Source organism: Chaetura pelagica, unplaced genomic scaffold (assembly GCF_000747805.2).
Source record: "Chaetura pelagica isolate M959 unplaced genomic scaffold, ChaPel_1.0 scaffold316, whole genome shotgun sequence".
NCBI lineage: Eukaryota > Metazoa > Chordata > Aves > Apodiformes > Apodidae > Chaetura > Chaetura pelagica.
The window spans coordinates 2,113,949-2,126,645 of NW_009953497.1; the positions used below are offsets into that span (position 1 = coordinate 2,113,949).

Genomic DNA, 12,697 nt, shown 5'->3' on the forward strand with positions numbered 1-12,697 from the left:
AAAATAGGTGGTGTCTGTAGGAAAACATGAAGAATCTCAAGCCTCCACTAGGAATTCTGAGAATTTAATCCTTTTTGGTTGTTTTTTTTACTAAAAAAGGTCTTATTTTCTGTTTCCCCACTTCCACTGCTATCACCTTGTATAATCTTTTTCCATAAACAGATCAATTTTCATGTTAATAATAGATTCTTTTTTTTGATCCTTCCCAGAATGGCAGCTGCAGGTAGGTTACTCCACACTCTCACTGGTTCTGAAGCTTAGCACTTTCTTTTATCTTGCAAAGGTATGTGTTTGTTCTTAGACCAGCATTTTCCTTTGCCTTTGAGTTCTCCTCTCCCTCTGTTGGAAGTTCCCTTCATCTCCTCTGCCAGTCAATCTTTGGTGGTTTCTCTTGCAGCACAGAGTGTCCCTGCCCACCCTGATCATCCTGCTGTGCCTTTTCAGGTGTGGGCAGGTCACTAGAATCAGATGCCTTATCTCAGCTGAGATCTTGTGCTCTGCATGGTAATGCTGGTACTTCTCCATCCCCCTGGAGAGTTTCCTGTGACCTTAGGGGTCCCTTTTTTCAGACTTACCATGTTGATAACGTATGAGCATCCAGGGACAACCAGTTCATCTAGTATCTTCTGCTGACCTTTGCTACTGGGAAGAGCTGACTGGAAATTCTTGCTCATCATGTCTAAGTGCATGGCCGTGTAGTTTTGTGTGTCCAGGCTCCTTCTGGTTTCTATTATGTTGGTCTGTTGCTTCTTCAATTTCTTGTGGAAGCTCTGGTCCTGCTTGCACTGGCAGTTCCTCCTGAAGGCCTGTGTCAGTTTGGCTTCCCGTCAAATGTAGACTGGTATTTGGACAAATTGCAGCAATTTTAACTTGTTTCCAAAATGTCTCCAACTTGGAAGACATTTCTGTTTTAACTTTAACTAGAAAACCAAACAAAACCTAGTTTTGCAGATGCAGCTGGTGTGAATGTAACTACCTTGCTCAATCCTCTAGCTCTTTTACAGGCAGTTGTCTAATTACTTCACAACACACAAGCTGGAGTGACCAGAACTAAGGTTCATTGAGTGTTCAAGCTTTGGTTCTGTATTTTTCCTTGCACAATTATCACTCTGATAGTGAATTCACTCCACTGGTAGTGCTGAACTGCCTTTTGCTAGAAAGGTGGTGGGGAGGAAAGGAGAAACATACATTTTTGCAGACACTGGCTTACTCTGATAGCCCATCATTAGTAATCCATGTGTTGGTCTGCAGCAGACCTTCCTGATGGTGCTCATATTGCCAGCTCCTGAAGGTGCTTGTTGTTGTGTGCTGTGCAGCTGTTCTTTCAAAATACAGAAAAAGGAGACAGAAAAGTGTTTGTACATGTTGTGTAGCAGCAGAAGCAATTCTGGAAGAGGTGTCCTCTTGCTTGCTGGCCTTCTAGGCCAAGGGATGGGGGTTACAGCCCAGGGTGCCTGCAGCAGCTTCGTTGACAGACGTGTGAGCAGATGCTGTGTGTACTGAACCCAGTCTCTGTCCTCTAGGTTTGAGAGCCCTGTGCAGGTTGGCAAACTGCAGGACCTTATCAACCGAAGCAAGATGGCGAGGTGTAGAGGACGATTTGTTTGCCCAGTCATTCTGTACAACGGAAAGGTAAACCTCCATGGGTTACCTGTTTTCACTTAGAAAATGACCTTTCTCCCTGCCCTGTGAACTGCCTTCACCTCTTCAGCTGGTTGTCTGTAAAAATATGTCCTTTAGGTACAAGCAGCCAGCCTATAGTAGGTAGCATTTGCTGTCTAGGCTGCATAAATCATCTGTGGAGACTTCGTGCTGTTTTACCTCTCCAGGTCATGAGCATTGTACCAGAGAGCTCACATTTTCTCCATAGTTATGTCCCTGCTGAATAACCCAAGATATTTGGCCTTTGAAAGGGGAAAGACCACTACTGGTACTTTTTGCCCCTTGCTCTTTCCAGCAGGGAGCTCCCTTTGAATAACCTTTTTCTCTAAAGAGAAGTCTTCCCTTGTCTGTTCCCTGGGGAGACAAGGCTGCATAAATGGTCTTATGAATGTGTGGGCTTGTCTGCAAGGGGATCTGTAAGAAAGTGAAATTAGATTACTTTTTGTGAGGATTACTTAAGCTCCCTGTAGGAGCAGTCTCATTTAGAGTTTTAAGTAGCTTAATTCAGTTTTCTTAGTTCAATTTAGAAACAGTACATGAATAGCAAAATCATACCTGGGACAATTTTAATCTGGCTTGACTGAAGCCATCGTGGGCTGAACCTGCTGACCTTTTTCTGCAGGAGTGAGCTGCCTGGAGCCATACTGGGACCATCCATAGTCTTATTCACAGGAATGAGGAAGCAGGGCTCAAGCAGGGTATTATCAGAGCATGGGCATTGCTAACTTGGTAGAAACTGACTGTATTAGTGAATTGGAGAATGGGAGGTGAAAATGTGATTTAACACTGGCTACAGATAAAGCCACTTGGGAGTTTGATGTGTTTGGAGAGCTCCATCTGGACTAGGGTTGCAGGAGAGGTGGTAGCTGTAGGTACCAGCCATGGCTCTGTAAGGTGACAGTGAAGGGAAGGGGAAGACCCTTGGAGCAGGAGTGGTTAATCCCAGCCTCTTCCCCCAGCATATCTGCAGATCAGCGACACTGGCCGGCTGGGGGGAGCTCTATGGGCGCACTGGCTACAACTACATCTTCTCAGGTGAGTGAGGAGACATTTGTCACTGCCTGGTGAGGTGGGTCAGTGCTGTGACAGTGACCTGCACACAAGAGCAAACTTCCTGAGAGCCCATGTGGACCTGCTTGTATCAAGCCCTGTGTAACAGAGCAAAGGCTGAAATCTCGTGTCCAGGCACCATGCTGCAGGACAGTGCCATGGCTCATAAGAAGCAGTGACAAAAGAGCTTGAGGTTGACACTTCTGGGGTGTCCTTCTGTCTGTCAGACAGAAAGTTTGATCTGCCTACATCCTTTGCTAAGGATGTAGGCAGATCAAATGACAAGGGAGGTGTGGGTCACATTAGAAAACAGGTTTTTCAGGAAGAGGAAATATGGGAACTACAGAGAGCACGTGTGGAGAGAGGGTGCCAAACCAGGACCTTTTTGGACACGTGCATGTCTTCTCAGATTGAGTTGGTTTACACAAGCTTCAGTTCTTAATGCCTTCCTTGCAGGAGGTTCTGATGATGCCTGGGCAGATGCAGAAGACATTTCAGAGGAAGATTCTGCACTTAGGTTTGTATGCATCACTGGGATGGGGGAAAAAGGGAGTTTGGACCAAAACTGACTGGCTCAGTCCCTCAATTCTGACTCAAAGCTGTGGAGACAAGGCTCATGCCATGTGGCTTCTGACTGGAAGCAGTTCAGGGAGGAACTGTGGCAGTGTTGTGCAGGGAATCAACGTGGTCAGTCTTCCATGCTCATCTTGCCTTATTCTGCCTTGCAGAAATGCAGACTCCCAGTTGTTTGACAAGGTCAGAGGGCACGACATCAAGCTGCTCCGGTACCTGTCTGTCCGCTACATCTGTGACCTGATGGTGGAAAACAAGAAGGTGAAGTTTGGCTTGAAGTGAGTCTGGGTTCATTTGTTTTCCTGCAGGCTTTGGATCAAAGCTAATATAGCCCTTACGTGTGAACTGTTGTTGGGCCTGCACTCAGCAACCTGTGAGCAGCCCCTGGAAGAGTCCTACAGCAGCATCAGTCAGTTGATGCTGTAAAGAGAACCCCATGATTTTAGGCCAGAGGAAGCTGTAGCAATGGGCAAGAGACCTGCTTTCACCTGTTTGCCACTGTCTGACTCAGTTTTCTCTGTAGAGCTTGTGGTGATGTGAGTCACCCCATTAGGGAGTAAAGGGGCCCTCTGCTTGAGTATAGGAACAGGTAGGGGTGTATCTCCTTTCCAGAGGAAAGCTTTAGTGTTTTGGGGCTAGATCTGTTTACTGGGATGTGTTCAGTATGCTCTGCCCCTGCTCACTCCTGAGTCAAATCACTGTGCAGGGAGATGCATCAGGTACATTTTGAGTGCTAAGAATCTTCTTGAAAAACACTCTACCAATGTCTGCTGCTTTCCTCTTGTCCTCCGCAGTGTGACGTCTTCTGAGAAGGTGGACAAAGCTCAACGTTATGCTGATTTCACACTTCTCTCCATCCCATATCCAGGTACAGGACTGATGTCCAGAGGGACTCCCAAGGGACAGGTGACAATCCGTTTCTGGGGACTGGGAACTACCTATGTGTGTATGTGTGGTGAAATGCCTGTGACTTGCTGAATGCTGCCTGTGCTCCCTCTGGAGAGAAGCTCTTTTAAACTGAGAACCATATGACCAATCCAGATGCTCTGGGGGTGTCAACCAGCATTAGGAACTCTTTGAGGTGGCAAAGTAATTTCTGAGCAGTTCTAATGAACTCGAGCTTGGAGAAAAAGTCCCAGAGGTGGAGCTGGGGTTAAAGATGGCTGTTGAGACCCCTGCAACTCCAAAGTACTACTTGATGCAAAACATACATCTTGCTCTGTGTTTTGTATAAACCCCAATTCATAAGGGTATTTTCCAGCCCTAGTGTTCCAGAGCACCACTGTGAGATGCTCTCAGTCCTGGGGAGAACCTGTTAACCTGAGCCTGCAGAGCGCTCTAGCCTGTCTCCCTGAATATATTAGTCCCTGTGACCACTGCTGGGTCAGTTGTTGCACTCTTACTTCAGAAGAGCTGAAGGTTTCTGCCTGCCTGCTGATGTCAGGCTTGGAGGTAGGGCTGGAGGAGAGGCTGCTGGGCTGGAGTCTGTCTGCAAGACCTCAAGCACAAAGAAAGGGAGAGGAGGAAAAAAGACAAAACAAACCTGCAAAACTGTAGTGGATGATTGAAACCCAGACTTTTCCTTGATTACTCATTGTTGCCCTTAAGCATGTTATTTTTGTACCTTTTAAAAAGAGTGTTTTTCCTTTCATACACAAATTAGTGATGATCCAGAGAAGCTGCATTAAGGCTTCTGTTGAGTTTGCCCTGCAGAAGCATACAGGAACAGGAGGGTTACTGGTTTCTGGAGCACGTGGCACAGGTGTATGTTGCTGCCACAGCAAACAGGCAGTGTGCACAGGGCTTCTGTAGGGCTTGTAGAGAATGAGGAAGAGGAGCTTCTACAGACTTAAGCTGTGGAATTGTTACGGTGCAGGGATCAGCCTATTGTGTGCAGTCCTCAGTGATGGCCCTTCCTCCTCCACCTTCTGGGACAGCTGCTGTCTTCTAGCAGCTCTTCACTGCCATGTTACAGCTAAACCTTATAAAACTGGAAAAATGCTGCCTGATTTCAGCAGTGCTGTTCCAGAGGGGAATGTTGTCGTTCTGGTAAATCTAAGGCATACATACCTAAAGATCAGCAACCCCTTTGGTTTCTGGCCGAATGCCATGATATGTTCTTATTGATGTTCCCAGGTTTGCAATGGAAGAATTTCTATTTTATAATTTGTCTCTGAAGTTATTCTGAGATCCTGTTTTCTCAGGTGAGCAAAGCAGTGTCTGGACATGACTGTCTAGGATGAACGAACTGTATTAAGATGGAGTATCTGTAGAAGCTTTTTTGTTTTCCTGTGCAGAAAGGCTGCTGTTTGTAGATGGTAATACTTACTGCCACAATTCCCTATTCTTTGATTTAACCCATTGTTTAATTGGAGTTACACATCAACTGACACATTGCTTCCTGACACTTGTATTTTCAAGGCTAGTCCTGTCCTCACACAGAGATGCTGTTTTTCACCATTGGAGTCATTTGTGACTTTGCAGGGCAGGAATTGCCTGTGTTCAGTGCCTAGCACTGGGGTGTCTTGATAATGTGAGCACCGTGGTGCTGGGGCATGCACAGCACCTTGGGAGAGGTTGTTTTGTGTAGCCTGGAGGCAGCCGCAGTGCTAATGGTGCTGCTCAGCTGTGACTAAGTGACTGCAGTTTGCAGCAGAGACTTCAAACAGTTGTTTGAGAAGAGTGGAGCCAGAGGACAAAAACATCAGGAAGGGAGGGCCTGGGGGAACCTTGGAAGTGGTTGTGTACCTGCTTCCTTCAGATAGGGGAGGTTGTGTGTTTGGAAGAGGAGACTTAAGTGCGAGAGAAATCACAGCTCTCTCTGACAGAGCCCTTTCTTGTTACCTGCAGCAGATGCCCTCTGAAGGTTGGCTTTCCCCAGGGCTCTGCCAGCAACTCCTTTTGCTGCTTCCTTCTCACTCAGCATGTCAGGCTGATGCCTTAGATCTGTACCAAAGTCAGTGGCCCTGGAAAGCATAGCTCCTTGGTGAACCCTTTTGTTTGGGAAAGAATGAAATCAGTCCCTCAGACTCCACGTTTGCTTTGTGTTTGGAGTTTGCCCTTTGCTGTTTGAGTGTGTTCACTGCTGAGTGCTCTGTGTTGGTGCTGCTGGGAGGCTGTGCTGCAGACTGTTCTGATTATTACTGCTCTTCTCTTCCCTCAGGCAGAGGTTTTGATTGGTGCTCTGGAGCCCGGGACTGCCAGCACTTCCAGTCCCACAGGGCTCTCCACTTGTTAGATACCAGTTAGCTGATTATTAGTTCATTATCTCTTTTTCCTTGCAGGATGTGAATTTTTTAAGGAGTATAAAGACCGGGATTATACAGCTGAAGGTCTTATATTTAACTGGAAACAGGTACATGGCTGTTACAAAATGAGGAGCTGTGGGCTTTAGTGGGCTTAAGTCTTGCCTCAGAGATCCTGAATGACAGTGTGTGTGTCATGTGATCATTTCTGATCACAAGGAGGAAGCCAACAGGACAAACAAAACAGATAGTGAATGTTCCAAGTTATTTGCTGTAAAAAGTGTATGTAAGATAAATGAATCATTATCCTGAAGTCCAGGATGCTTGACCTCTCCTGGGGGGTATGGGTTGCTCCTCTTTTTGAGTTGGATGTCTTATTGGCAGCCTCTCTTCTCAGTTCTGTCTTCAAATTCTGTCTCCTGCTGAGGGAGGTGGTTGGGTGAGTGGAGCAGCCCTACAGGAAGTCAGCAGCTTATGTGGCTTGTCCCTGACTTTCACTGGTGGGAGCACAGAAAACCTCCTTTTGTCCTAAGAGGCTGTAAGTTAATTCTTCCGATGGCGGGTTTTTGCATCCAAAGATGCTTTGCTTAGACATTTTCTTCTAGGTGCACTATTTAGCATTTGTTGGTTTACTTTCTCTGGAAAAATACTGCCTTCAAGTCCTGGTTTTTCTCTGACCAGTTGTGTTTGGCTTTTTTGCAGGATTACGTAGATGCTCCATTAAGTATCCCAGTCTCTCTGACCCAATCTCTGAATATTGATTGGAGTGAGTACCAGGTGAGCCAAGGAGGTGTCTCTGCAGAAGGTCAGAGATTCATTCAGGAAGGATTTGAAGTCTGATTTGCTCTTGTTGCTGTAATCTGGCTCACTTTGAACCATCCCAGTGGGAGCAAGGCTGCTCACTTGACTGCTCAGAGTGGCAGTGGAGATCCTGTATCCAAAAGCTCCGTGGCTTGGTCTGTCCCAAGGCAGCTGACTGTAATGTCAGATCTTTTTCTTTTTGTAACTTACACAAAGGTTGCAATCCATTAGGGAAATCTGTCAGTAACAAAGATGAGGAATATGCCAGGAAATGGAAAGCAGTATGACTTGCTCACAGGCTTAGCTAGGCATGTGGGCAGGCTTCTTTGTCTGTGGAGAATCTTGGGAAAGGTCATCTTTCCCTTGTGTGAGCAGTAGCCAAGTGACAAGGCACCATCTTCATGGGTGTGCAGGGAGCCTCTCCCAGGAGCAGAGTGGAAAATCCTAATTGACCATAGCACATCTCACTTCCTGATTACTGTGGCAGCATCACAAGTAGTAATTGAACTTTTCTGTTTGTCCAAGCTTTGAGGTTTACCTTTGACTGTTCATGCCAGGGAGCATCACTTTGTACTGCTGATCAGCCTGCTCCATTTCACACATCAGTGGAGCTGCCAGCCCCCCAGGTTTGGTGATGATTGACTGTGCTGGAGCATGTCACACTGCTCTGCAGCTGGATGCTCCACAGGGCTAGCAGAGCTCCCTGTGCTTTGCCAAGGTTTGCCAGTTGTGATGGAAATGATGTCTGAGTCCCAGCACAAGGAGAATCACAGAAAAGTAGCTTGCAGTGTTGAGGCAGAACTAATGGGGCCACAGCTTGTTTGTGGTTGGAAATTTGTTCACTAGAATACTAAGCAGCCAGTATTTTAAAAAGGATATTAAAAATTGAAGAGGGTGTTATAAATCAGGTGCAGAAATTATCTGAGGGCTGGAGAAGGTGCTTCACTTCAAGCTAAAGTTTGCAGTCTCTTTAGCTGATCACAAGGGTGATGGAGAGTTGACTTGATTAATGTGTAAGTACATTTGCAGGGAGAAAATACTAATTCTGAAGTACTCTTCAATGTGGGAAGAAAAAGCAGCACAGGAAGCAATATCTAGGGTCTGAAATCAGACCTTCAAATAAGGAAAAGCAATCTTGCATGTTGTTTTTGAGGATGATCTGGAGAGTGCTGTCAGAGGAGCAGTGAGCTGTCACCCCTAGCTGAGGTGCTTCTCTGGGCAGAGCTGTTGCCAAGTGCCAGCTTCAGGGGGTGTGTGTGGCAACTGAACACAGCTTTGTGATACAGAGAGATCAGTCTGGACAATCAGGTGATTCCTTCTGGCATAAGCACAAGGCCAGACTGAACTGGGCAGATAAAAGACTTTGGAAGGATGTGTTTTTCTGGCCCATGCTGAGTGTCACCCCCCCATTCTCCTACTGCTTTGTTGCTGTGCAGGGATTGCCACAGGGCGATGCCTTCTTCGTGTGACATTTGTCTTAAGTGTGGTCTCATGCACATATTGGCACATCCAAGCACACAGCAAGTGTTCTGTTGCTGGGGATCAGATGTCACTTACACCACTAACACTGTCATGATGAAACATGTGGCCCTCTCCTCACCTTTTCCTTGCCACTGCTGTCCCATTTTCCTGCAGAAGTCCGGTGCCTGACTGGAGCAGCTGGGAGTGGCTCCACAGACAGCCTGTTGGGGCCATTTACAAGGGTCAGAGCCTTTTGGGCAAAGTGGGTTGTGGAAAGAGGCTGCTGACCTGGTCCTGCTCTCCCCTCATGCTGTTTGTGTCCCCCGCAGAGCTGCACTGTGGCTGCTGAGCCCTTCAGCCTGCAGGGTCAGCGTGGTGTTTGCTAGCTCCCTGAGCATGGTCTGCCCAGAGCTTTGGGGCTGCAGGCACACAGGGTCTGTGCCACCCAGGCAGACAGGAGACATGACCTTTTATTTATTTATTTTTCCCCACCTGGTCTGTTGTCCCAAAGTGCCTTTTGCAGAGGATGTGGGGAGTAGTTAGAGCACCAAGCAAGTCTGTCACTTGGAGGAATGGCCACAGGGTTATATCTGCTCTGCTGTTGTTCTGGAGAGAGAAGCCAAGAGCATGGTGGGCTCAGACCTGCAGTGGGCAGACCCTGACCATCAACATTTCTCTTTCTGTGTAGAGCTGGGACCTCGTGCAACAGACACAGAACTACCTGAAGCTGCTGATCTCCATCATCAATAGTGATGGTAAAGTAAACTCCCTGCTCCCAGCAGCCTAACTGGCACAGTTGCTTTCTGTGGAAGAACAGCTGATGGATTAGTGCCACCGTGGATCAGTTCCCAATACAGAAGAGTTGCTTTATAGAGTTTCACTTCTCTTCCTGCAAGACAGGGTGACAGACCTAGCAGCTCAGGGCTCCAGCTTCCCTCCTTGAGAGGGGAGCTCCTGATCCCTTGAAGACCCTCTCTTCTCAGGGGTGGAAGGATATATGAAAGCTTTACCTAAGGTTTTACTGCTTTAAAGCGGAAGAGAAAAAACGTTTGTTCCCCTCCTCACTGACTCTTGCTCTATATTTGCTGAACATCTGTGTTTTGTCCCCCCAACCTGGGATCTCATTAGATGTCTATTTAAGAGCCCTTTCCATCCTCCATCATCACAGCCATCCCAACCCCTTGAAGAGGATGTATTGCTCTAGGTGGGCATTCCTCTGGACACTCTGTGCCTGGCACTGTTGGATAGCTGGAGTCATGGCTGGCTCTGCCACCTCAGCCAGCTGCAGACTTTGCAGTGGCTGTTGTGCTGGGACATGCTGTGAGTTTTCTGGAGGGGAGTGGTGTGTGCCTCTTCTCAGCATGTATCAGTAGGAGGGCTGGTGAGGCTGCAGAAATGGTCTGTTGGAGCACATCCATCTCTGATGTGGGGATAGATTGTGATAGTGGGTTGCAGCTGGGTAGGTGTATGTCTGGGTAGCAAAGTGATGTTCATACCTAGTGACTTCATGTCCTGAGCAGCTGTCAGGACCAGGACAGCACATCAGCTGGGACTGCTGACAACCCAGGACACTCTGAGCAATTTGTTGGCTGCTGTGTTCAAGACAAAATGTTCTGGCTTGGTGGCTGAGCTCTGCTCTTAAGCCCAGGCTGTGGGGATGCAGGGTAGCTTGTCACTACAGATTTGCCATAAAGCCATTGTGGTTGTTACAACATCCTTTTTTTTCCCCCCTTCTTCTTACTCCCACCTGGAACAGATGACAGTGGGCTCCTGGTGCACTGTATATCTGGCTGGGATCGAACTCCTCTCTTCATCTCCTTGCTGCGCCTCTCCCTGTGGGCTGTGAGTACCTAGCTGATCTGCTCTGCTTCTGGGGGTGCTTGCTTGGAGAGGGAGTGACCAAGTCATCAGGGCATGGTGGAACAGTTAATGTTCCTTTTGACTGTCTTGCCTTCTGAGAGTGTAGCTTGGCTTTGCTGTGGTGCCCAACATGCTGTCCTGCCCTCAGGCACGGCATTACGGGCACATGGAGCCAGCTGGGCTTCCTGGATCACTGTGACAGTTTTCAGTAGACTGTGAGTTCTCAAGTCCCAATCCCCAGGCCTGCTACCTGAAAGCTGCTCTCATTTGCTTTGCAGGATGGGCTGATCCATGCATCCCTGGAGCCGTCAGAGATTCTCTACCTGACAGTGGCCTATGACTGGTTTCTCTTTGGGTAGGCAAACTAAGTTGTACTTGCATATGCATCCCTGCACTGCAGAGGAGAAGCCTTCAGGGGGTCATCTGTGGTGATTGCTCACAACCAAAGGTGGATGTTGGGGCAGCTCCCAATGAACTGTGACAAGAGGAATGCCTTTTCTTTACCTGGAGGCTCAGGCTGTTCTTGACAGTTGTACTCCTCTGCTGATTCTGGCTTCCAGCATGTGACTGAGCTTCCCTTGCTCTCTTTCCAGGCACATGTTAGTTGATCGACTCAGTAAAGGAGAAGAGGTGAGTGTCTGGTGTGGGGCAGTGGCTGAGCACTGCTTTGTGCTCTCAGGGTACTTGTTGATGGTAGCAGCATTCACTGCCTACTTCTGGTAATATCTCAGTGGTCTGGCTGGGCCAAAAGATTTTCCAAAAGATTGGAAAAATGAGGTAGGAGCCTTGCCCCGTCACTTTCTGATGTATAAGGTGTGGGAATGCTTTCCTCTCAGGCCGTGGTTTGGTTGGTGGGTGTCAGTCCTGCCACTTTCCTTGCTGTGCCATTAGTGTTGAGGTCCATGGTATAAGGGTGCTGGGACTTGCTGTTCAGCTGAGCAGTAAGAAGGGATGCTTAAGGCGTGTGAGTCCTGGGAACTTGGAAATAAAGCTGTGTAGTCTTGTGTGCTTGTCCCGAGTGCCAGCTCTCCTGCCTGGCTGCTGCAGCTGCGTGTGGCTGCCGTGTCCTTGCAAGCTTGTGGAACAGCTTGTGCTGGTTCCAGAGTGTGTGTTTGGCAGGGTGTATCTGTGAGTGCACAGATGGGGCTGGGATGCAGTTAAGATTAGTGGAACTAATTCTCTTCAGATCTTTCACTGTTTAACAGCAAAAAGTGTTTGCTCTGACTATAGTTGCAATACACTGCAACATCATTTTTGGATAGAGAACCAGAGGTGGGGAGTATGTCTCATGCTGTTGCTAATCCTTTACTTACTCAGACTCTCACCTCACTAGGGAATCCCCTGCCTCTGAACAGCAGAGCCAGGACCCTGGCCTATTTTCCATCTTCAAGGGATCCAGGACTCCTGTATTCATTTTCTTCCTCCCATCCATTCCTTTCCCAGAGCTCTGCTGGCTCGAGCCTGGCAGCTCTGCTCTGGTGCCTGCTTGCCCAAGGCCAGCATGGGTAGCTGCAGCAGGAGAGGGGGTTCCTGGCTGCCTCGAGCACCCCTTGCTCCCTGCAGCAGAGGGGCTCAGCTCTGTGCAGGTGGTGGGGTGGCAGTGGCACAGCAGGGCAAGGGCTGTGGGGCAGGCGGGTGTGTGGCTGGAGCTTGGGTCTGCAGGTGCTGAGGTGGAGCATGTGGCTCTGGCCTTTCTAGTCCTGCAGGGTGTGCTGCTGACCTGGGTGTGTGGGGAGCATCTCTCTTCCCTCTGCACTGATGGCATGAGTACCTGCTGTGTGCTTCGGGCATGTGTGCAAGATGTTAATAAGGAGACTGGTCGTGCACCTTCCTTTCTGGGCCTCTCCCTTGACAGAGAACAGAGGGTCAGCTTAACGTGTAAGAGGAGGCCCAGGATGGGATGGTGGCAGCCCGTTGCTGACTGGAGGCTGATAGCTTCAGATTTCTTGCTATCTGCTCCCTGCCAGCACCTCTCCACCGAGATAAGAGGCTGCATGGAGCCTCGGCTTCATTCCCGGACCGCCCTTTTCTCTCCCTTTGCTCAG

The 12,697-nt window shown here is 48.4% G+C and overlaps 1 protein-coding gene across 1 annotated transcript in view; it reads left to right on the forward strand.

The window, feature by feature from the left end:
* The first annotated feature begins 576 nt into the window (after window positions 1–576).
* MTMR14 (myotubularin related protein 14) overlaps window positions 577–12,697 on the forward strand; it is a 27,153-nt gene continuing 15,032 nt past the window's right edge. The window contains exons 1-12 of the mRNA XM_009999313.1: window positions 577–587; window positions 1,524–1,632; window positions 2,622–2,697; window positions 3,169–3,229; window positions 3,441–3,563; window positions 4,080–4,153; window positions 6,570–6,640; window positions 7,233–7,307; window positions 9,481–9,547; window positions 10,549–10,634; window positions 10,931–11,007; window positions 11,246–11,282. Of these exons, the coding sequence (XP_009997615.1) occupies window positions 577–587; window positions 1,524–1,632; window positions 2,622–2,697; window positions 3,169–3,229; window positions 3,441–3,563; window positions 4,080–4,153; window positions 6,570–6,640; window positions 7,233–7,307; window positions 9,481–9,547; window positions 10,549–10,634; window positions 10,931–11,007; window positions 11,246–11,282 (867 nt within the window). The remainder of the gene's footprint in view (window positions 588–1,523; window positions 1,633–2,621; window positions 2,698–3,168; window positions 3,230–3,440; window positions 3,564–4,079; window positions 4,154–6,569; window positions 6,641–7,232; window positions 7,308–9,480; window positions 9,548–10,548; window positions 10,635–10,930; window positions 11,008–11,245; window positions 11,283–12,697) is intronic.